Source organism: Pagrus major, chromosome 14, assembly GCF_040436345.1.
Source record: "Pagrus major chromosome 14, Pma_NU_1.0".
Lineage (NCBI taxonomy): Eukaryota > Metazoa > Chordata > Actinopteri > Spariformes > Sparidae > Pagrus > Pagrus major.
Genome location: NC_133228.1, coordinates 4,837,393 through 4,861,083, shown reverse-complemented (window position 1 = coordinate 4,861,083; position 23,691 = coordinate 4,837,393). Strand labels below are relative to the sequence as shown.

General features: G+C 39.7%; 1 protein-coding gene across 2 annotated transcripts; it reads left to right on the top strand.

Moving 5' to 3' along the window:
• Window positions 1–769: 769 nt before the first annotated feature.
• ttll12 (tubulin tyrosine ligase-like family, member 12) lies at window positions 770–23,420 on the top strand. Of its 2 annotated transcripts, none has more exons than XM_073481117.1 (14): window positions 770–983; window positions 4,873–5,042; window positions 6,544–6,742; window positions 7,497–7,656; window positions 9,531–9,664; window positions 11,174–11,250; window positions 15,540–15,656; window positions 18,159–18,353; window positions 18,593–18,704; window positions 19,460–19,611; window positions 20,257–20,338; window positions 20,788–20,856; window positions 21,904–22,042; window positions 23,001–23,420. In XM_073481117.1, the coding sequence occupies exons 1-14, from the start codon at window positions 843–845 to the stop codon at window positions 23,150–23,152; spliced, it is 1,899 nt and encodes a 632-aa protein (XP_073337218.1). In that variant the 5' UTR covers window positions 770–842; the 3' UTR covers window positions 23,153–23,420. The 2 variants fall into 2 exon arrangements, 1 of the variants encoding a protein (XP_073337218.1); XR_012180097.1 differs by lacking the exon at window positions 23,001–23,420 and adding an exon at window positions 20,592–20,704 and having other exon boundaries at window positions 802–983; window positions 21,904–21,919.
• Window positions 23,421–23,691: the final 271 nt, after the last annotated feature.

Genomic DNA, 23,691 nt, shown 5'->3' with positions numbered 1-23,691 from the left:
ATGACGGTCAGAAATAACAGTAAGTTTGTGTGTGCTGTAAGCAAAATGGTTAATCTCCCAGGTGACTCCAGCAATCATTCAAACGTAGTAAAGTATTTCTGTCCTGCATTTAGCCAAGGCAGTATTGTAAAAAAAATACTTGAGTAAAACTTTTTTTTTAAATACTGCATTAAAATATTATTTTGGTAAAAGTGAAAGTCACCCATATGAATAGTACTTGAGTAAAAGTCTTAAAGTATCTGATATAAAATGCACTTGAGTATCAAAAGTAATCCCTGGCAATAAATGTACTTAAGTGTCAAAAGTACAAGTAAAAGTAAGTTATACATATATTTACATGTATGTATACACGTTTATTATGGGTCAACCAATCCAAAACCTGTTTTTTTATTTGTTTTTAATTGCTGATAAATTAAATGAATTTCAAAATGCACTACTTTGGCTCTGACGCAGCGTGTAATCTGTAAAGTAACTAGTCACCAAATGTATCAAATAAATGTAGTGGTGCACAATATTTGCTTCCAAAATGTAGTAAAACATTAAATAGCAGAAAATGGGAATACTCAAGTAAAGTACAAGTACCCCAAAACTGTACTTAATCAGTGTACTTGAGTAAATGTTCCTTGAACACTCCTACAAATAAATGTTTGATTTGGCTGAAATGACTAAAACTCAACCATACAGTCAAAAAGGTATGTGGGGCCACAGTGTGCCAAAACATGCCCAGCTGTGGGTGGAGTCCTTTAAAGCATTCTCCCACAATGCACTGCAGACTGAGCTACCAGGCTCCTTCTTCCGGATTTGAACAGTCCATCTCCACGTGAGTGATATCTGGCTGCAGGATGTCAACAAACCCAGTAATGTTGAATGGAGACCAGGACGAGGAGTTCAGCGCATTTGTGGCCCTCCACGCCGCGGCCCTGCAGTCTTCAGGAATACCCCAAGTCTACTGGGGGAGCCTCCATCATAAAATCACCAACGAGGTCAGTGTGTGCAAACTAAATGATCTTAGTAGCTGTCATCCACGTGCCGGGTGTGTAAGAGTGTTGTTGAAGTGTCGGTGCTGTTCCTGTAGTCCAGTGTCGGAACCATCAGCACCGCAGCTGAACATGTTTGTCATGCGTGTTCCTGCTCCACCGGTGTGACAGCGCTGCTACAACAGTGTGGTGGTAATAATCAAGCGGTGAGAGGAAGAAATGAGAGGAGGGTTTTTTTTATTATGCACTTTAAGAAAAATGTCGAAATTTGGAGGATAAAACTGACATTTAAAGATTAAAGTCGACACTACATCAGACAGCACATACGACTGCCTCAACACAAGGTCCTGTGTAGATGACGTGGTCAAACTGTACTTCACAATCTGCTTCAGTAACAAAGACATTGTTTCTCTTTTAGCTCATAAACACAGTGTAGTTGTCAGTGTTAGGACTTTAAAGAGACAGTTAAACTACACACACAGCAAATACTCCATGCTGCCATACTGTAGTGATGGCACAGACCACAGGCAGCTCTCAGCTGTCAGTAGCCACGGTTCCATAAAATGTCAAGCACATTTTAAACGAACGCCAAAAAAAAAAAAAAAATCAAAATACGAATCTGGTGCGTTTCCATAAACTATACTGAGCGAATGAACTAGGCTACGTAAAGTATAATTCGGTCAGGGGATGGCGCGGTGTAGGCTACGTCACGCGTGGATGCGGAAGTAAACAGAGGCTAGAGGACGAGTCCCAGCTTCTTTAGAACTTTCCAGTCCACCTTAACAGTGGCACACCGCCTGTAGGTGGCGTTGTTCAGTCATTTACCAGTTCATGGACTGAGAAACGTTAATACATATGGGGAAGATAAAATGACAATGAATTATACAGTGACACGGTCTGTAATTGGTTTTCAATCCTAAATGTTGATCATTTTAGATCTAGCATTTTTTTCTATTGTTCTCGCTCATGATGAGCTGATTTTCAGTCTTGTTTCTATCCCTGCCCATTTGCTGTGGTTCTACCTGCTGCTCAGTATTAAAAAGTCTCAAGAAACCAATAGTCCAATATGACAGGGGACATCACAGGGTTTGATAATCCTGACTTTTATTTATTTTTTCCTGTAGCATTTATCTCCTGTTCCCCTGAAAAACCTTTATTCTATTTGTGAAAATACAAAAAAAGGGCAAATACCACTATACTTAGACCAGTCAAATCTGGACTACATTATTCCAGAGAGGGAAAAGACTCTTTGAAATACAGTTTCAGGTTTGTCTAATGTTTATTATATTTGTGAAAATACAAAGTTAGAGGTAAACAAACCAGGAGACAAAATGGAGAGAGGTCTTCAGGAATTACTTTCAATAGGGCCAATTGTGATTGTTCTTGCAGTCCAGAGGGATTTTGAGATTCAGCCCAAAACAAAAAAAGATATTAAGTCGTACACAAACAATCAGAGGACTGAGATCTGCACATCACATCATGCACACAGAGACGCACCACAGCGCTCCTCCTCCTCCAGTTAAATAGCGCATTTTGCTCAGATACAGTCAAACGGAGTTGTTGTCATCATCTTTATTGATAATTGATCACTATCAAAGTCAAACTCCATGTAGAATGATAGGACTGTCAGTAGCTGTGCTGGGTTGCTTGTATCCATGTTGCCTCCAGCTGATCAATGAGAAATGACGCTACCTCCAGAGGAAGGAGTGATTCTGTCCTCTGTACAGTCCCATGCATTTTAAAATCCTCCTTACCCTACACATATTGATCACAATGTCATCCACCGTGCTCAATGACAGCAAAATCTCGCCCTGTCTAAATCCAAGCATTAAGTAGAACTTAATCAAATTATGTAAATGAGATATAATAACAATATAAATTATCACATTCTTACAATAAATTTGTTACGTTATAACGTGATAGTGTTCTCGACATTTCGACTTTTTTTCTTGAAGTGCATGATGAAAAAAAACCCATAATTTTTTTCTCACCCCTGGCCCTAATACTCTTCCGTACTTTACAAAAGCAACGCGTTACAGTAATATATTTCTTTTAGCGGTAGTGGAGTAATATAACTTGTTACTAATAGTATATCAGTAATGAATTATTATAGTTATGACAAGTAACACGTTACAATCCACTTTACCGACCGAAGTGAAGGGTTTATTGTTGTGACCATATTAATATAGGCTCTGTGTGTTTTAATATCAGTTATTTCGTAGGCCTAATGATATAGCCTAATCCCTGAGCACACTTTAATTTTACATTCTTGAATCACATATGCCCATGCATTCCTTATTCTGTGGACTAAAATAAAAAGGCATAGGAAAAGAGATTTTTGTCTTGTCATGTCATTACAGGCTACATTATAGAAGGTCTATTGTGTTTCATATGACTAAACTATCTCATAATATATCAGACTTTGCTCCTTTGTCTGCCTGCTCATCCCTGTGTCCAATTCCATTCATTTATTTAAAAAGATCTAGGCTGTTTAATTGTTCTATATAAGTTATTTGGGCTTTTTTAAGTAACTAAAAAGTAGTGTAATAAGTAATTTATTAATTTACGCAGACAGTAAAATTGTAACGTAATGTATTACTTTAAAATTAAGGTGACAGTAATATGTAATATATTGCATTTTGAAAGTAACTTGCCCAACACTGCTGAACACCAGGTAGTAGTATAGGCTACTAGCAAGTTATAACAAATGATATGCCCTTCATTTCAGATAAACACCACCATAGTTGATGTTACAGCTCTATACCCAACTAGCATCTACGAATATTGCATGTTAACTCTTTCGTTTTTTTTAAATGATTTGTTTATATTCAGTAATGACTGATGGAGAGTGTGCTTATAACACCTTTATATTCATATCACAATTTGTTATGTTGCAGTGCCGAGGAAAGTAATAAATTACATCTTTTTATTAAAACTGATGACTGTTTGGCTTTTATTTTTTCAGTCCGTAGGTTATTATTATTAGTATTATTGTTATTGTTATTTTTGGACCCTGATTAGCAGAGCAGTACCATCTTGAGTTCAAATGACAAGGTGTGAGAGGCTTTTGGCCTTGCAGCTGTAATGAGGAGTAATTACAGTTACTATGACACAGAAATTTTATTTGTGTTTTACAGAAACAACAGACTAGTTCCAGTCCCAGTTAACTGCATCTACTGTAAATAAGTTGGTTGTCATCACTGAATACAATCTTACCTTCCAGTAACATATAAACCTTTTGCAGTTTTATTTACTATAATAAGGTATAGACTTGGACCCAAGTGGTTTCCCTGGGGAATGATTTCATTGACATTTTCAAAGGCATCTCAGTTAACAGCCTTTCTGAAGAAAAATGCAAACATGGGTTGTATTTTAAAATCTAATTATCTGTATTTAAGTAAACTTTCCACCAGGCTTTACAGTTTTTATGTTACCAGAATAGGTTTGTTGTAGAGACCTCAGATCCAGACACTCGGAGATACCGTGTGATCCTCCGATTGGCACTGGCAGGTACAGGCACAGCAGTGGCAACTTATGGCACCATTTGACAGCTACTGACTCTCTCTCTCTCTCTCTCTCTCTCTCTCTCTCTCTCTCTCTCTCTCTCTCTCTCTCTCTCTCTCTCTTATTCTGTATTTTGTGTGTGTGTGTGTGTGTGTGTGTGTGTGTGTGTGTGTGTGTGTGTGTGTGCGCGTGTGTGTGCGTGCGTGTTGCTTGTTTGATAATGTATCATATATCACATTCATATTGACTGTCAGACCCAAGTCTGATCCGCGATTGGGCCTCCGTGGATGGGACTTGTTCAGTGACGTCCCATGAATGCTGGATCAGATTGGGATCTGGGGAGTCCGGTGATAGCTTGAGAAAACAAACTCCCATGCTTTTTATGTCCTAGATTTATGATGCTGGGGAAGTTTTCGGAATCATGCACTTCCAACAGGCAGATGAAGAGGACGAGGGAAACGGAGAGAATGAGGAGACGGAAAAGCACAATCCTGGAGCAGAGATCAGATGTAAAGTTTTGGTGACCCGGGAGAGTGGGCTGCAAGCCTCAGAACCAACCAGGTGAGGGTGCCAGAGCCCCAAAAAGCCCCATTGACAAACACATTTTAATTCATTATGGTATCCCAAAGTTTTACATAAATACAAAACACATAATGAAATGAATAATAATTTTCTTACACTGTTAAAAAAGGAAAAAAATATATATACATATATATACATGATTTGGCAGTTCAGCTTGCATTATGTCCTATATGTGTAAACAGTATCTGCAATAAAATCACCTTGTTGAATAATCATACTAAATTATTTTCCTATATTTCTGACTCAAGCGTAACATCAATTTAATTTTGCATTAGAGTCATTGCTTTTGTTTGTTTCATGTGTGTGAGTCCTTGATGAAATCCAGACCTCTTCCTGACAATGAGACATTGGCCCCTAGAAGGGTCAGCGCTGGGTTGTTGCCATGCACAACTGAAAGCCGTCATAAATAAAAAAGTCAGAATTTCACATTCCTGTATGGTTATCCTCTGTGAGTCCTGCCAGGCTGTTTTTTGACCCAGAGGTCAATTTTTAACCTCTCCTCTTGACAGAATCGATGAAGTTCAACTAAATTTCTTGGCTTCCTGGCACTGACTTGTTTCTTCAGCACAGTCCACATGTTCTCAATGGGGTTTAAGTCAGGACTTTGGGAAGGCAATTCCAAAACCTCAGTTCTAGCCTGATTGATCCATTCCTTTACCACTTCTGATGTGTGTTTGGATCATTGTCCTGTTGGAACACTCAACTGCACCAAAGACCCAATCTTCTGCTGATGATTTTAGGTTTTCCTGAAGAATTTGGAGATAAAAGTCCTTCTTCATTATTCCATTTACTTTCTTTAGAGCAGCAGATCCACTGGCAGAAAAACAGCCACACAGCATAATACTACCTCATATACTGCTCATTCTGGCCAAACAACTACATTTCTGTTTCATGCAAGTGTTTTTTCTTTGTCCATGTGATCAGCAGCAAACTTCAGTCGAGCTTTAGGTGCCTCTAGAGCAAGGGCTTCTTTCTAACACAGCAGCCTCTCAGCTCACGTTGATGTAAAACACACCTGACTGTGGACACTGACACCTGTCTTCCAGCAGCTTCTAATTCATTGACTTGCTTTTTGGTGGTTTTTGGTTGACTCCTGACCAGTTTTCTCTCAGCAGCAGGTGATAGTTTGTGTTTTCTTCCTGATCGTGGCAGTGACACAACTGCAAACAAGGCAAATTTGATTCACACAACTTTCTGTAATCACCAAAATTGATCATTAAAGTTACTGTATGTATATTTTTGATCCAGCAGATTTGGTCACATGTTCAGAAGACCTATAATAAATTCATTACTGAACCAAACTTCATGAATGTTTTTATGACAAAGTAGTTTATGTTCCACTCATACATCATAGCAGTCTCTAGTTCAAATGATGAACTAGAGACTGCTATGATGTACATGTTCTTTTGACAACGACTGTATATATCATCATTGAAATCAAATGAAAACCTTCTCTCCCTCTGTCCTGTGCCACCTGCAGTGTTTTCCTGGTGGATCACGCCTGGACGTGCCGCGTGGAAAACGCCCGTCAGGCCCTGAATCAGCTACCCGGCCTGCTGCCTAGAATGGCTGCCCTCATGGGGGTGGACTTCCACGGTGAGGCCCCTGACCCAGACACGGTGGAGCTGGTGATGGAGCGCATGTGGAAGTACAACCAGACTTACAGTCTCTCCCAGGGGGTATGTAAGGAAACATGATCCACACTTTCTTTATTGTTTAGATGCATATCTCACTCTGTTGAGGTACTCTCAGAACTGCTGGTATGTCCCTGGTTACGTAAGCTGGCAACAGTATTTATTAACAGCCAATCCAATAAATAAAACAAAAAGCAGTAACATCAGTGTCAAAAGCAGAGCAGAGACAGTCACACTGAGCCACGCAGCTCAGTGCAACGACAAACAGAAGTTTGCAGGCTACATGGCTTATTAGCTGCTCGCTCAGCTGCAGCACATTAAACGGCATGTATATGTACTTGCAAATGTCACTCTTAGATACTCTTCAATACAAGTAGCAACACGCTGTCTGCCAGTGACATGTAGGTATAACCAAGTTAATTTCCTTTCTTTCTTTCTGTACAGTGAAACACTTGCACTCACATGCTGCTGTCAATCAAACAAGACATCTACACACTCCTTCAGCCACCAGAGATGAAAAACAGCAGTTATATTTCCCCAAAGACTCTTTTGTTTCTTAATGATAAAAACTAAAATTAACAATCAAATATTGGAACACACTTACGGGCAGCCTAGCTCTTTTTTATGGACTTTAAATGCACTTGTGTGTAAGTCTATTTTGGCAAGAGAATCTGCTAAGATAATTTATCAGACACAAAAATGGCCACAACAGGAAAAATGCATACATGCATACACGGTCAGTCATGTCTCTGTCTTCCCCCACCTCACTCTTCTCCTCCTATTCTGTTTTCTTGTGCAGTCTGCAGAGGAGAAGGTTCCGGTGTGGTATGTCATGGATGAGTTTGGCTCCCAGGTGCAGCACTCTGACCAGCCCAGCTGTGGCATGGCTCCCTTCTTCTACATCCAGGGCCAGCTGCCCTACTCTGTCCTCTGGCCTCTGCATGACCTACAGGAAGGAGGTGAAAGCAGACAGACTGATACACACACACACACACACACACACACACGCATACACATGCTCTCTGTGTCCTCATCTGATTGTACTAGCCTGCATGATGGCGGACAGGAACGACTTCCGGTTCAAGCAAGGATTGAGGAGCGAGGACACGACAAATAAGAGAAATGAGACTTACCCCTTGTACTAATTGCTCTTGGCTCTCCTAAACCCTCACTTGGAGATATCTCCTACAAATGACATATCGGATGACATCTGATATTTCAATCATAATGCAGTTGGGACAAAAATGTAGACAGCAACACTAAATAAGTGGATGCAATGGATATGGCTATCTTAGGAGGCAAGTTATGGTGATATAATAATGCTACTCTCATTTCTTATAATCAAACCTCTGTTGGCGCGTTCGTTTATCTGCTTCAAGAGAATCCAAAGACAATTCTATTTCTCAGTTCAAGTATTTATTTAAGCATTAGAGAATCAAAAGGCATGTACATGGATCTTTTTTGTTCAGAAAACCGCAGTCCACGAGCAGCTGTCTGCAAGCAGTTTCTGCAGCCAACGTCCAAAAAAAGAGTAACTTTCTTAGCATTTACACAGAGTTTTGTATGTATTTTTGCAGTTATCTGATTGGTCCAAAAACTGATGAGGAAGAGCCGTGGTTAAGACTTAGCTCTCCTCTCGTTGGTGCTCAGGCTGGTCCCAGCCTCTTGGCACACGATTCCTCCAATGACAGGAGACGGCGCCCTAAAGGAGGAAATCCTACTCTGCCTCACATGTCTTCCACGTGTTAAGGGTTTTCCTTGTTTACATTCATCTGTCATGACCTTTTAAGGGGTGCGTCGGAGAGTTTAGTAAAAAGTTCAGCTAGGGTTATGTTCCTTAATGTACATCTGATTTTAACTATTAAGAAGGGATCAGTTCCTCAATAAAACTGGTTTTTACTGACCAAAAACATGTCTTTGAGACAACCAGACATCGCCTGTGTGTAGGTGTTGTTTATATGTCGGCTTATTTGAGACATCTTGTTATCACGCTTCAGTGCAGCCTGCTCCGAAGGTCAATGCCCTTAAATGTGCAAGCTTTTAATCTCTGTGTGCGAGCATAATCATAATTATCATTATATATGATTTCCACAATAGCTTGTATAATTGCTTGTATAAAAATATTCATCCTAACACCTCTCTGCATACACCAATGATTAAATTGTAAACACTACTAACTATAATAACATCACTCTTCACAGTAGTAATTACTGCAGATATAGTGCAATCCATGTCATGTTAGTGATGACGTGAGACCTTATCCATGAGAACTCTTCCATGCTCTCAAGGCTTGTTGAGTTTATTCTTTATTCGTCTCACGCAGTCAGACAAGTCTTATCTATTACATAAATAGCCCATTGAGCGTTATCCATCAAGTAACAGTGTAAAATATATTCTACTGAATGATGACTCTATGCCAGAAGAAAATCCACCACATTCCCTGTTAACAAACAATGAAATGCTTCTTAAACCATTTATTAAATAATTATTTATTAGAAAGTTGCAACTGATGTTTTTATAAACCTTTATAATTGCTTCATAAATTGTTTATAAATTATTTCATTGTTTGTGAACAGTGAAATATAGTTCATTTAGTTTATTTAACTAAAAATGTACCATGCATTGATAATGGATACGATAAAGTGTTACCATTTCCCCCTTTAGAAAGTTACTGAGCAGTCCTAACTTCATATTAGTACGTATATTATATAATATTATACATAAGCGTTTTTAAAGATTGTGGGTGTGGAGCTGAGCGCTGCACACAGAAGGGGGTTAGAAAGAGTTGAGAGATTTCCATACAGCAAATTTGTATATTTTATTATTTCCACAGATGAAGTAACCCGAGATTACACGTATGGTGAGACAAACCCCCTGGTGAGGAGATGCCGTCTGTTACCATGGATACCTGTAGATCTAGAAGATGTCAGTAGTGTCACTACTGAGCCCCCGGACTCATACTATGAGGTGAGGACTATTATATTGCTTTATCAAATACGACACAGATTCCTTCACCTGTTCAACTGTCATTTGCAGGCTTGATCTGGTATGTAAATGGGCAACATGTAACAGCAAAGAAAGAAGACATTTAATGAGAATTCAAGCAATGGCTAGAAGACAGTCAATAGTAAGCTCCGTCGAGGTGCGTAGCAAGAAACGCATCTGCCAAGGCCTGCCTTTCTTCCCTGTCAGCTGTTACCGTCACAGACAACATGTGTAACATATGTATATCATAGCAGTCTTCACTTCCAATGATTTCTACAGCCCTCATGTTTCTGTGATGAATGAGTGGAACACAAACTACTTTGTCACAAAATACATTCATGAAGTTTGGTTCAGTAATGAATTTATTATAGGTCTCCTGAAAATGTGACCAAATCTGCTGGGTCAAAAATATACATATAGAATTTCTGATATTTGGTTAAAAGTCCCTTTTCACCTCAATAAGGTGCTTTTGATTAGCCATCCACAAGCTTCTGTTAGTCCCATGGCTGGCATCTTTACAAGTGTATGTTAACTTTTGACCACAACTGTATATTTAGCCAGATATGTGGCACTGTCGCAGAATCAACAGTGAACTGGTGGAGATAGAAACTTTTGTTCAGGTAAAAAATGATTTATCATTATTAAGTTGATTACTGTAAAAATTCTGCAACAACTAATTAAATTAAAACATGTTGCAAATCATCCTGAGGGTTTCTTGAATGTTCAGGACAAATTTGAAAAATGAGTGATTGGTGAGGCTTAGAATACAAAGACAAAGAAAAAAAGTCATAACTTAAAAAGTATTTAGAAAAATAGAGTATAACAGAGTCAATCTATTTCAGCTGAAAGGCCAGAGGTCTGTGCACCAGAGTGTAGGGAAGAATATGAAATGGCCTTGAGCACAATCGCAGCACCTGCTTTGAACTGATTAGTGTCCTGAGAACGGAATGTTCATCTAACTCCTTTTTATCACACATTAATGAAACATACAGTATCAGGTACACCGGCTCACTTCAGGTCAGATCAGCACTTACACAAGTTCATATAAAGTAATGATATGTAAGGTGATTAATGATACTGTATAAGGTAATCATACACTGAAGGAAAGGTTACATCAGCACTGTATTAGTGTTGAGCACAAACAAACAGCAACAGATTAAATTGAAAAATTAAAGAGATGTTATATATATATATATCAATGACATGCTTCCTTGATACTTGCGATGTTTTATACTGTCCAAAATGTAGCAGTAGAAATCCTGTCAGCACTCACTTCACTCTTTGACTGTCCTTAAAGATCAGAAATCATTCATCATCCACGAGCCTTTAAACAAATCAGTCATATCATATTGAAATTGTTCTTTTCATGTAACAAACACAACCCCGATTCACATCTCTTTTCTTCTCCTCATGCATGGATAATTTTATGTTTTGGTGTTACTGATAAAAGAACCAGTGTGGCCTTCACTGTTCTGTGTCTGTTTCCTCTAGAACATTGCACGGGAGAACAAGGAGCAGCTTCCTGTAGAGATCCAAGCCTACACTGTGCCCAAGGACAAAATCCTCAAGTAAGTGTCTCATCTCAGCAGCACAACATTGGGGATCTAAAGAGATGAACAGCTATTGTACAAAATACTGAAGCAACATAATGTTTTTGTGAAATATCTGAGGTGAAAAATCACTGAGTTGATGCTGACTTCCTTTATTAAACGTGTGCAGTTGGATTGCCCACCATCAAGATAATGAGCTGAGAAAATACAGTCATGGAAAAAATTATTAGACCACCCTTGTTTTCTTCAATTTCTTGTTCATTTTAATGCCTGGTTCAACTAAAGGTACATTTGTTTGGACAAATATAATGATAACAACAAAAATAGCTCGTAAGAGTTTAATTTAAGAGCTGATATCTAGCCATTTTCCATGGTTTTCTTGATAGTAACCAAAATCACTTAAGTTCTTACATCAATAGCTATGGCACTGTACTGCCAAAAACACTGCTTTTAAGCATTCCATGTTTTCTTTTCTGTTTGCTTTAAACACATGATACACACAGGAGTTAGTACTTGATTGCGTAACCATTGTTTTTGATGACTGAAGCCATGCGTCTTGGCATGCTCTCCACCAGCTTCTGACATTGTTCTGCTGTCACAGCAGCCCATTCCTGTTGCACAAATTCAAACAAATTTGCTTTGTTTTTGGGCTTGTGGTTCTCCATTTTGAGTTTGATGATTTTCCATAGGTTTTCAACTGGATTCAGATCTGGTGATTGAGCAGGCCAAGGCATGGTGTGAATGTTGTGGTTCTCCATCCAGGCTTTAACTGACCTTGCTGTGTGGCAAGGGGCATTGTCTTGTTGGAAAATCCAGTCATTCGAGGCAGGAAAGAGTTTTCCAGCTGATGGAAGAAGACTGTTTTCAAGAGTAGCCCTGTACATGACCTGGTTCATTCGCCCTTCACACAATTGCATTTGCCCTGTTCCACTCATACTGAAACAACCCCAGATCATCACTGATCCACCCCCATGTTTTACTGTAGGGGCAAGACAGTCTGGTTTGTAGGCTTCTCCAGGCCTCCTCCTAACCAGTAAGTTAGCTGGAGTGGGCATCAACTCAAAATTGGATTCATCACTGAAGAGAACCTTAGCCCAATCATCAACAGTCCAATCCTTGTGATCCCTAGCAAAGAGTAACCGGGCCTTCCTGTGCCTTTAGTTGATGAAGGGCTTCTTCCGTGCTCTGTGTGACTTCAGACCAGCTTCAACAAGTCGGTTTCGAACTGTCCTTGCCGAACAAGTCACATTTCTCGACAGTGCCCACTCATTTTTAAGGTCCCTGGAGGTCTGACGACGATTCCTGACACAGGAACGGACGAGTGCACGGTCATCTCGTGGGGTAGAGAGACGTTTCCTGCCGCGGCCAGGTAGCAATTTGGTAGTGCCGTGTTCGGCTTGTTTTTTCTTGTTGTAATGAACAGCTGTCTTGGAGATCTTTAGTTTTTTTGCTACCTGTCTCTCACTCATGCCAATTTCCAGCAGTGCCAAGATGGCTGCCTTTGTGGCTTCACATAATTCTTTTGTTTTAGGCATTATGTGAGAGCTGACAACTTCTGAGTTGTGCTATGGCTTGAATGTAAGCAGGAAACCACTCTAAGCCTTTGCATGTGCAGTGCTGCTTATGACATGAAATGGCCTCTTATATACCCTGGGAATACAATTAAGCTTAAGAATGTCAAATAGGACATAAAGTATTATGTGATCAGCTGCATTTTTTGTCGTGTTCATTGTATTATACCTTTAGTGGTACCAGGTATTAAAATGAACAAGAAATTGAAGAAAACAAGGGTGGTCTAATAATTTTTTCCATGACTGTATATATTATTTTGGTCCGGCAAAACAGGTAAGACATCAGGGAAAAGTCATGTTTATACTGTTTGAGGTACCCAGAACCAAATGTACTCCCAAGCATATTTCCAGCATTAAAAGCACTTATTGTTGCCAGGACCCTAAAGGAACAGTTCACCCTAAAATAAAAATTCAGTCATTATCTTCTCACCTGTGCGAATTGTAGCCTCAGTTTGCTGTTCTTAGCTGACAGGAGTGTCACCCGGTGTGGCCTTCTGCTGCTGTAGCCCATTTGCTTCAAGGTTGGACGTGTTGTGCGTTCAGAGATGGTATTCTGCATACCTTGGTTGTAACGAGTGGTTATTTCAGTTACTGTTGCCTTTCTATCATCTCAAACCAGTCTGTCCATTCTCCTCTGACCTCTGACATCAACAAGGCATTTTCGTCCACACAACTGCCACTCACTGGATATTTTCTCTTTTTCAGACCATTCTCTATAAACCCTAGAGATGGTTGTGTGTGAAAATCCCAGTAGATCAGCAGTTTCTGAAATACTCAGACCAGCCCGTCTGGCACCAACAACCATGCCACGTTCAAAGTCACTTAAATCCCCTTTCTTCCCCATTCTGATGCTTGGTTTGAGCAAACTTCAGCAAATTGTCTTGACCACGTCTACATGCCTAAATGCATTGAGTTGCAGCCATGTGATTGGCTGATTAGCTATTTGTGTTAATAACCCACCAACAAACTAAGAGAAAGAGAGAGAGAAAAAAAACCCAAAAAAACAGTCGAGAGGCAAGATAGACAAACAATAAGCACTGACGGCAAAGAGCTTGCAAATCTACAACCCGTCCACCATAGAAGCCCACAATATGTCCATATATGCCAAATAAGGCTGCCACATCTCTGTAAAAGTATTATAGTCTTTCCTGAGTGTATATGTAATCTTTTCAAGTGGAACACAGCTATTCATTTCTGAAACCCATCTTCCTATAGAAAGTTGGGAATCAGATTTCCACGTGATGGCAATACACTTCCTGGCAACACACAAGGCCAGTGAGAGAAATTTCTTTTGAGCTTTTCTTAATCGTGCATCAATATTTGTAGTATCTCCTAATAAGCAAGTTTGAGGGTCTAATGGGAGATGCACTCCTAGAAGTTTTGTCATGATGTCAGAAAAATCATGCCAGAATGTGTTAGGTTTTGTGCATAACCAAGTGCAGTGCAGGAATGAGCCCTCTTCTATACCACATCTAAAACACAAGCAGGATATCTCAGGTTTATATTTATGCAATTTCTGTGGCGTAAGATAGGATTGGTGGAGAAAGTTATAATAGGTCAGCCTGTATCTGGAGTTAATGGTGGCAGTTAAATTTTTTTGACACAATTCAGACCAGAGCTCTGTACCCATTATCACACCCAAGTCGGATTCCCATTTCTCCCTTGATTTATGTAAACCTGGTTTTGGAGCACCATCCATCAAGAGAGAATACACTTTTGAGATAAGATGGGGAGCGTTACCCTCATGAAGCAGTCCTTCCAGATCATTGAGCATGAGCATTGAGCATCTCTTTACCTGTCTGATGATGTTTGAAGCCGTTACAGCCTTAACTATAATTACACTGGCTACAAGAACCACAATGACGGTTGCCATCAGAGATAAGTGCAAAAGTAGCTTCAGCTGGCACTGATTGAGTGGCAGCTAAATATGAGTGTACTAGTGTCGTGTAACGACTTCTCGTTCTTTGTTTGTTCAAAAGCTTTTTCAGAGTTTCAAAAGTCACCAAAAATCATCAGGAGTCTTTTAAAGCTGAGTGCAAGAGTTTTATCGCCGGCAGCAAAATAGAGATCATACACAAAGTCTATGAGAAATGTCTGAGGTTGATTGTCTGATCACTCTCACATGTGTTACCAGGGCATGGCCCATATAACATGAGTGCCTGTGTTTCAGTATGGCATGATCTAATTCAAGAAAACTGAACATTCCTGAATCATTTGGTCACATACATTTATATTCTTCAGTTCATTCATCATTATACAGAAAATGTTGTCCTCGGAAGATAGAGTTAAGTATCAGTTCGATGTAAATAAATCAAACTCCATTAACACAACTGTGCCAAGTGTCCCTGTCCTCAATCAAACCCTGTTGCCTTCCCACACAAAGACATTGTCTTCTATGTCTTGTAGAAACTCTAATGGAGCACATTTTTTCCACTTATCTTTTTACAAACTGTTACTCTGTTCCAGTCTATTTGTTTCTGTGTGTGAATTGAAATTTGAAATTGAACTTGTTCAGACCAGGTTTCTTATCATTCAGCCCTCCTTTCACTGTGCCTTGAAGACTGAGACTGTTCACATGGTGAAAACCTGATGAACATACAAAGCAAATCTTAACTCAAGGATGAGGATAAAGAAATGACAAAATATTTGCAAGAGAACGTATTTCCCATGCGTTTGTTTGTTTGTTTGTTTGTTTGTGTCTTTTTATCTTTTCATTGTCCTGTGCTTTGCTTTCAGGGTTTACTCCGAAATGTCCCAAGTCACAAACAACCTGAAACATCCACGGTTCGAGTTGACAGAGAATAAGGAGGAGGCTGATATCATGTGGATGTATAAACACATCAAAGACTACAGGTAAGCACTGACTGGTTGATTCCATCTGGCACGGCTACATTGTGGCCATTCTACTCATCGCCTAGGACTGATGATATGATATGAGTGGGGGGCCTTGGACCCTGTAGAGGGGTTTGAAAAACTTTCGCACAATTTAAAGTTAAATGCATCAATCTGGTGCTCATAGATACATACATGTTGTATTAAGATGCTTGGTGCACAGTGAGCCGGGCAGGAAGTCAGACACAGAAATGCATAGAGCAGCCAGAGACATACTTGAGTTGTTGTGTAATCTAGTCTGTATCACCGCAAAAGAATTAAGAATAAAAGTGTTAACAATAATTATTAAGACCAGTACCTGAACTCAACTTCAGGCTATTAGAAATCGTCAGTATCTATATTGAATTACACAATTTGCATTAAAGGACATTTTGATTTGCGTTAAAGGATTACATTTTGCATTAAAGGTTAAGTTCACCCAAAAATGAAAATTCAGTCATTATGTACTCACCCCCATGACGATGGAAATTCAGGTTCCATAGTCCATAAACCATTTCTAGAGCTTCACTGCAAAACAGTGTTGCAGCATTCTTTTGAACAACGGAAGCAGATGGGGACAGGAAAAAAAACCATGTCATGCTATGCGGGGTCGAGGTGAAATCTGAACTAGTGAGTCTTGAGTCTTCTGCGGGAGATGGTGAGTGATTCTGCTGTCCTGACATTGGTCGGGAGTTCGTTCCACCACTGAGGTGCCAGAACAGAGAAGAGTCGTGACTTCGCTGAGCGACCTTTGTTTGCTCTCAGCGATGGCGGTACCAGTCGGCCAGCTGATGTAGTAGAGTGAAGTGCTCCCGCTGGGGCATGTGGTCTGACCAGTGTTTGGAGGTAGATGGGTGCAGTTCCATGGACAGCCTCGAAGGCCAGTACCATCGTCTTGAATCTGATGCGGGCTGCAACAGGAAGCCAGTGGAGGTCACGGAGGAGGGGGGTGTCGTGGCAACTGAAAATCAGTCACTTGTCTAGTGCAGATGAGAGTTGGTCAAAACACCAAGTTTGACACGATATTTCTTTTCTAGAAGTTCTTTATTTTGTTGAGCTTGAGTAGGTGCGCAGTTGATCTCGTCTCTTTTAAACCTATTCTATTTTAGCTTACTTTCCTATTTCTTAACTTGTTTCGATGTTTTGTTTCTTAATGTCTTCCTACTTGTTTTAATGTATTTTAAATGGAATTATTTATTTCATTTAATGTAATTTTTATGCGCCTGTAAAGCACTTTGAGTTGCCTTGTGTCTGAATTGTGCTATACAAATAAACTTGCCTTGCCTTGCCTTACTCTGACATCCTTTAAACTTTCCACCTTAAAAGCTGAAAAACAGTCTAGTGTTTTTATGATCAGGGTGAGAAAACCAGTAAATGTTATGTTCTTTTTTTTAAGGCCATCACTAATTTTTAGGATAGATGATGAAGAAACCTGATCAATGAAAGTATTTTATTATTTTTTTGTCCAAATAGCATGCAGCAGGAATGAGCACTAAAACCTGCATTTTTACACTACCAGTTCCCTCATGTCAAAGTCAGTGGGTTTTTGAATGGGTTTCTGTTAGGTGACTGAAATGAGGTCAGTGGTTAACAGAAGTGTAAGAGAGTTTCACGTTTGGTTCTATGACTTAAAATATGTCAATAAATAGCACACTTGTGAATTTTAAAGCATGTTGTATATCCAGCTGCAGCCACAGCAAGAACGTGAAGGAAGCTGAAGAGGGTTAAACTTCCGAATATGGTTTGTGCAGGGTTCAGAGGCTTATTTAGTCAGTTATTTAGTCATTTTCCTGTAAATGAATAATGTAGCTGAGGGTTAAAATTTGCAGCAATACTTATTAAGTTAATAAAATGATAATACGACCCTCTACAGTCTGAACCGAGATGGCAAACTGTTAGTGCTTATCGAGGTGACTTAATCCACTTGGACCATTTCACTAACAGGCCACTCAATAAAATAGCCTACAACACCAACCTTTATGTATAAATATATTAAGCAGTTAGGTTAACACAATTCATAGTTTAGTTCCCAAAATGATAATATTTTGCAATTTATTTTGTTTTCCTAAGCCACCTTTTGTTTGCACCTTTTATTAATAACATTTTCAATTTATTTTTAACTGCTACAGTCTGTTGTCTTTCTCAGCCACCAAATTGCCCAGCTTCCAATACAGTTATGCATCCATAAGACATCCTTCAACAAGTCTGATCCATAGAGGCCCCACCTCGCAGCCTAAGAACTCAAAGAATCTGCCTCCAACGACCTTGTGCCATAAACCACATACCGACCCCCAGAGGTCCTGTGTCCATGCCTTGACGGGTCAGAGTCAAATCTGATCTGTGATTTGTGCCTCCATGAATCGGACTTGTTCAGAGATGTCTCACGAATGCTTGATCAGATTTGAAGGATAGGATATTTTATTTATTTATGTATTTATTTTGGATACGATCGATTGATATGAGAAATGACTTCTTCTCTGACAGGAAGCTGAGCGAGGAGCGACCTCATGTGATGCTAAACCAGTTTCCCTGTGAGAGCCTTGTCACTGTGAAGGACTGCCTGGCTGCTGTGGCCCGCAGAGTGAAGGGCGGACCATCACCTGATTGGCTACCAGAAACCTTCAACCTCCAAACAGAGCTTCCACAGTTCATTAAGCATTATCAGCTGAAGCAACAAAGGTTGGAATCTGAGGATTTGTAGTAATCACTAAATATTATACTGAAGAGTTTTTTAATATAACCAAAAATATGTTGCTTTTGTACAAGTTGATGGTCCGATCAGCAGTAGATTGTTATCTCGGAGGTGTATGGGGCGCCACTTGAAGATAAAGTTAAAATATATTTTTCTTTGCCTCAGAGCCAGATTGGCCCCTTTTTAGTTAGTTTGACTGGCTAAGATGTTTCGGTGTGTGTTTTAGGGGAGAGGACAACACCTGGATCTGTAAGCCCTGGAACTTGGCCCGTGGACTTGACACACACATCTCCAACAACCTGGACTATTTAATCAGGCAACGAGAGAGTACACCAAAGGTGCCAACACACAAACATGCACCATTAAACTACCTAGCCTAAGATCATGTACATATTAAGCTAACTAAACAAAGCATCATAAATGCGTCTTTTAGACTCCTTTTAGGCCTTCAGTTCACTACACCAAACCTCCATAACAGGTGTTAGATCCCAAGTTTACCCCTGCTCAGGTGGTACTAGACCAGCTAGGTACAATCATGTGAGACCCATTCTAACCCTAACCTTCAGGTAATCTGCTTTTCACTAATTGTGAGACTGCTAGCACCAATTGGCTAGACCTCTGTTTAATTAAAAGGGGATGAATATTTATGCAGTCACCTATTTTACATTATGTATTTTTAATTAATGGACATTACTTTATAGAAATCTGTTTTTGCATTGACATTAAAGAGTTTAGTTGTTTTATTTGCACATTTTTTGTTTTGTATATTTTTTTGTATATTGACCATGATTCTATTTATAAAAGCAAAACAAGGGGAAAACAATTAAGGGGGTGAGTACTTTTTATAGGCACTGTAGGTTTTATTGCCAGCAGAGTGAACAAAACAACTCCCAAATCCAATTTTAATCCACAGTTGGTTGGTAAAAATGGTTAATCCATTTATAAATATGTTGATGCCATACATTACAATTGTCATACTTGCTATAATGATAAGTAAGAATTTAATTGTGCATATGTAAATGTAGCCAAGCCTGTATTGGTTCTGTTGTTTTCTTACCTCTAACTTTGTGCCTATGTGTGTCTTGTTTTGTAGGTGGTGTGTAAGTACATTGAAGATCCAGTGCTGTTCAGTAGAGAGGATGTGGGAATGGTGAAGTTTGACATTCGCTACATGCTGATGTTGCACTCTGTACAGCCTCTGCGTCTCTACGCCTACAATGTCTTCTGGTTGCGCTTTGCTAATAGGTGCATCATACATACACATACATGCATATACATTAATTGTATTGGTTGTGATAGCCAGTTCTGTTTTAGATCAGGTTCCAAGTTGGTAAAATGCACACATGTGTTAAACTCAGCAGTCACAAAATCCCTTGTTGATTATTATTCATTGACAATCTGCCAGTGTGGAGGATCTATGCTTTCAATAGGACAATACATTTCAGAGACTACAACCACGATAACTCCACTGTGACTTTGTAATGTTTGTTGTAAAGAAAACCAAACCATTTGATATATAGAACAAAATGTTGTGATGTCCAAATTGTGACTGGATCGTGGTGCTAGTAGAAGTCTGGGAGTCACCAGTCATAAGGATTGTCCTCTAGGAGCCAAGGATATATGTACCGAATTTCATGGTAGCTGAAAGGTAGTGAGGTATTTCAGTCTAGACCAAAGTGTTGGACAGACCAACATGCTTTTCCATAGATGCATGCCGCTAGTATGATTACAAATAATACAGATGCCAAGAAACCACTCAAAGGTCAAATGCAGCATGATACTAGTTTCATTAATTTTTTTTAATCTGTAATAAAAATAAATGTATTTAAATGTATATAGAGAGTGTACATTTTCTGGTGCCTTGACCTGATCTTTATTCCTTCTATCTAGACCTTTCTCCTTGGACCATTTTGATGATTACCAAAAGCACTTCACTGTCATGAACTATGCAGAGGGTGTGGAGCTTAAGCAGGTACTTTTTATTAATTATTGTTTTGCCTGCCAGCACTATCTTCTTGAAAAGCAGTCTGTGGTCATAAGAACATGGTCACTATGATATTGCTTGACCAAGGTGATTATGCAATTTAATGTAAGCCCTGGAACCCTGGAACAGTATACATAATAAACATCTTAAAAGCCATACTGCAGCTTTTATAGTCAGATCTGTTAGCTGCCAATAGGACAAGGCTATTAGAACTTTTGTTTAATAAATTGACCTTTTCTAGCATCCTGGTTGCCACAGTGTGCCCAGTTGGACTGTGCCTTGGGATTTTTGTTGCTGTTATCCTCCTTCTCTCCCTATGATTCCCGTCTCCTTACTGCTATCTATCACATAAAGGCAAGAATGCCCAAACAAACGTAATCAGTAAGAACTTAAGGGTTGTTTAAGTCTGGTAATGGAAGCTGAATCTCTGTCTCCAGGTGCACTACGATGAGTTCATCCCCATGTTTGAGGAGCAGTACCCACTGTATCCGTGGAAGGAGGTGGAAGTAAGTGTAAACTTGTAGCCCTTTTCAATTTCTCAAGGAACTTCTTGTAAGAAGGAACTAGACCTACATTTTGACCACGGGAACCAATTTGAGTTTCTGGGCTATAACATCTGCCTTTTAACTCACTAGGTGGCACTCTGACTGTGACCATATATTAGCAGATAAATGTGTTATGTTGTGTAAATGTGTTAACACCTTGATTGTAATTCAATATTTGAATATAAATGCATTCAGGGTGGGATACTTGGCAAATGTGTGAAGTTTGGTGCAGATTGGTGCAGACAGTGGCTTTACAGCACCTCCCAGCCACGCCCTTCAACGAAAGTAAAAGCTTTTGATAACTTTTCATCTCAAAGGTGTTAAGAGTAGCATGACAAAATTTGAAGCCAGTCAGGTTAAAGCTGTAGAAGGACTTTTGTTAAGTACAACACCTGCAAATCGCCAAAAAGAGCACAAATTCAATTCCTGTTGTGCTCAAAGAGGCTTTTATGTAAGTCTGGGTATGATATATGTGCCTACTAATTTTCATGCACGTAGATCAAACACGTCTGGGGGCTGCTGTTTAAGTGGCGTGGTTAAGCCATTCAGCCATACCCCTGCACAAGACCAATATCAGGCATACATTTTCACAACTACTGACACGTGCCCAGTTTGGTGAATTTAAGTGTGCTTAGCCCCACAAAAATGAGATTATACAGGCAGCAGAAGATGAAAAATAGTAACTCCTTCAGTTTCAGTAGGGTCCTTGCACGGGGAGTGCTTGGGCCTTAATAATTCCTTGCATTTCAAGAGGGTCCTCACAGCATTAGGTGCTTGGGGCCTAATGACCAAATAAACTGAATCTCAGCAAGGCGACAAAATTGGGCAGGCAATATGCTGCACTTCTTAAACACTCCCAGTGGGGTATTAAGCTATGTGGAAGACCAAACAAAACCGCATCGCAGACGGTGGCGTTAAGGAAATCTTATTTACGTTGTTTCTTTATGTTATTCAGGTACTTAATTTAATAATTTGGTTTTCTGTCCTTCCTTTTCCTACCTTTCACAGGCAGAGTTGTTTAAAGCATTCAAGGAGCTCTTCCAGGCAGCTTCATCTCGACCAGCACCTTATGGTATCTGTCCCTACCCATCATCAAAGGCAATCTATGCCGTGGACCTCATGCTGAAGTGGAGTACAAGGCAAAATGGTGAGCATTGGTTTCATTTGCTGGGTTAAGAACTTGCCATCTCTGAAGAGATTTTAACTACTGGGTTCAGTTTCAGTCTTGCAAAGATTTCTAAATCAGGACTCTTTCAGACACAAATTAGATGCAGGGGCCTGGTACTCCCCTCAACCAGTCTTTTCAGAGCTACAAGTACAACCAAGTTTGAGCCAACATATGAATCTGAGGGGATGGGGGGGATTTATATGACTTACAGTACCCCAGGTAGAGAACATTCCACTCTCTTCTCCATTGTTTACAATCTCCAGCTCCATAGATTCTTTGGCTAAATATATTATTGGAAAGGACTATTGTTCTACATTTTACAGTTTACCTTTATTGTCTTAAATTATATCATTTAACTGAAATGGTAAACTTTACTGGGAATTGAATAATTACAAATTACTCCAAGCATCTTTTTCTGCATTATAATCTAAAAAAAAGTTTTCATATCTGTGCATATCATCAATATATACACCAATAGCTGACAAGCAGCATTGTTGGATCTGATCAGGACAGCACCGCAAATGTAATAAAACAGGGTTTAACAGTGCATCAGACATTGTCTGTCATTGTTCTAGATGGCCACTTGGAACTCATATGACATCATCGTTCAGTCTGTGCATAAAGCAGTCATTGTTGCTCTTGTCTACGCTTCTCCTCTTCCCATCTGAGCTCTGGAAATGACCATTGGGAAGAATGCATTTTTAAGCTGCACACATTCACATCTCTGCACACCTAACCAATAACTGTGTGAATGGGGTGTGGTAAACAATAAGTAAATGACACTAAACCATTTTAATTTAATGTGGGTATGCTGTAAATGTCTATGTATTTAAATATACTGTTCTTTCACCTGTGGATCGCTTTGCATAGGAAACACTTGTTTCTGTTCTGTGTAATCACCCTAATAATATTTTTTTACTTTCTGATGCCGGGTCAGGTGAGCGGTTTATGCAGCCTCAGATCCTGGAGTTGAACTTCAGCCCCGACTGTGCCCGGGCCTGCCTCTACCACCCCTCCTTCTACGATCACATGTTCCAGACGCTGTTTCTGGACCAATCCGAGCACTGCCCGGTCACACAGATTATATGATCAACTCAACAAAATCAGAGTGTGTGTGCGCAGTTCTGCTTTTTTATCAAGAGGCATCCATTTATTTTTGTCTATGCTCCTTCTCTTTTGATTGGCTCATGTGTTCACTTGTCTTGTTCCAGTTCTTGATAAATCCACTTGCCTTTTTTCATTTTGATGAAATGGTTAAAAAGTTCTTATCAAAACAGGCTGTACTTGGAATCCAGTGATAAAATCCAAAACACTACTGTACACAAAGGAGAAGCAATAAAGAATATTGTTGGATAAACTGGAATTCTTTATTCACAGGCTCTGGGACAAATAATCGTTGGTGCTCTGACACTAAGCAGACAGTTACCTCTACCCACTCTTCTCTACTTGTCAGTCATCTATTGCTGGAGAGAGTCCAGGACTGTGCAGAGCACCAAGTACTTTGGGTGCAGCAGGGGGGGCAACTGCGCCACCTAGCAGTGTTGAGAGGAAATGTATGAAGAAGAAAGAAACAGAACAGCATGTGCTTGGTTGGTTAAAAGAATTGTAACAAGCAGTTTGGACGAGGA

Bases quoted from the DNA above. Each gene is read 5' to 3' on its own strand.
- ttll12 (XM_073481117.1), top strand. From the start codon at position 843: ATGTCAACAAACCCAGTAATGTTGAATGGAGACCAGGACGAGGAGTTC. The intron at 5,043-6,543 runs GTGAGGGTGCCA...TGCCACCTGCAG, and splicing joins CAAGCCTCAGAACCAACCAG to TGTTTTCCTGGTGGATCACG. The intron at 18,354-18,592 runs GTTGGAATCTGA...TGTGTGTTTTAG, and splicing joins TATCAGCTGAAGCAACAAAG to GGGAGAGGACAACACCTGGA.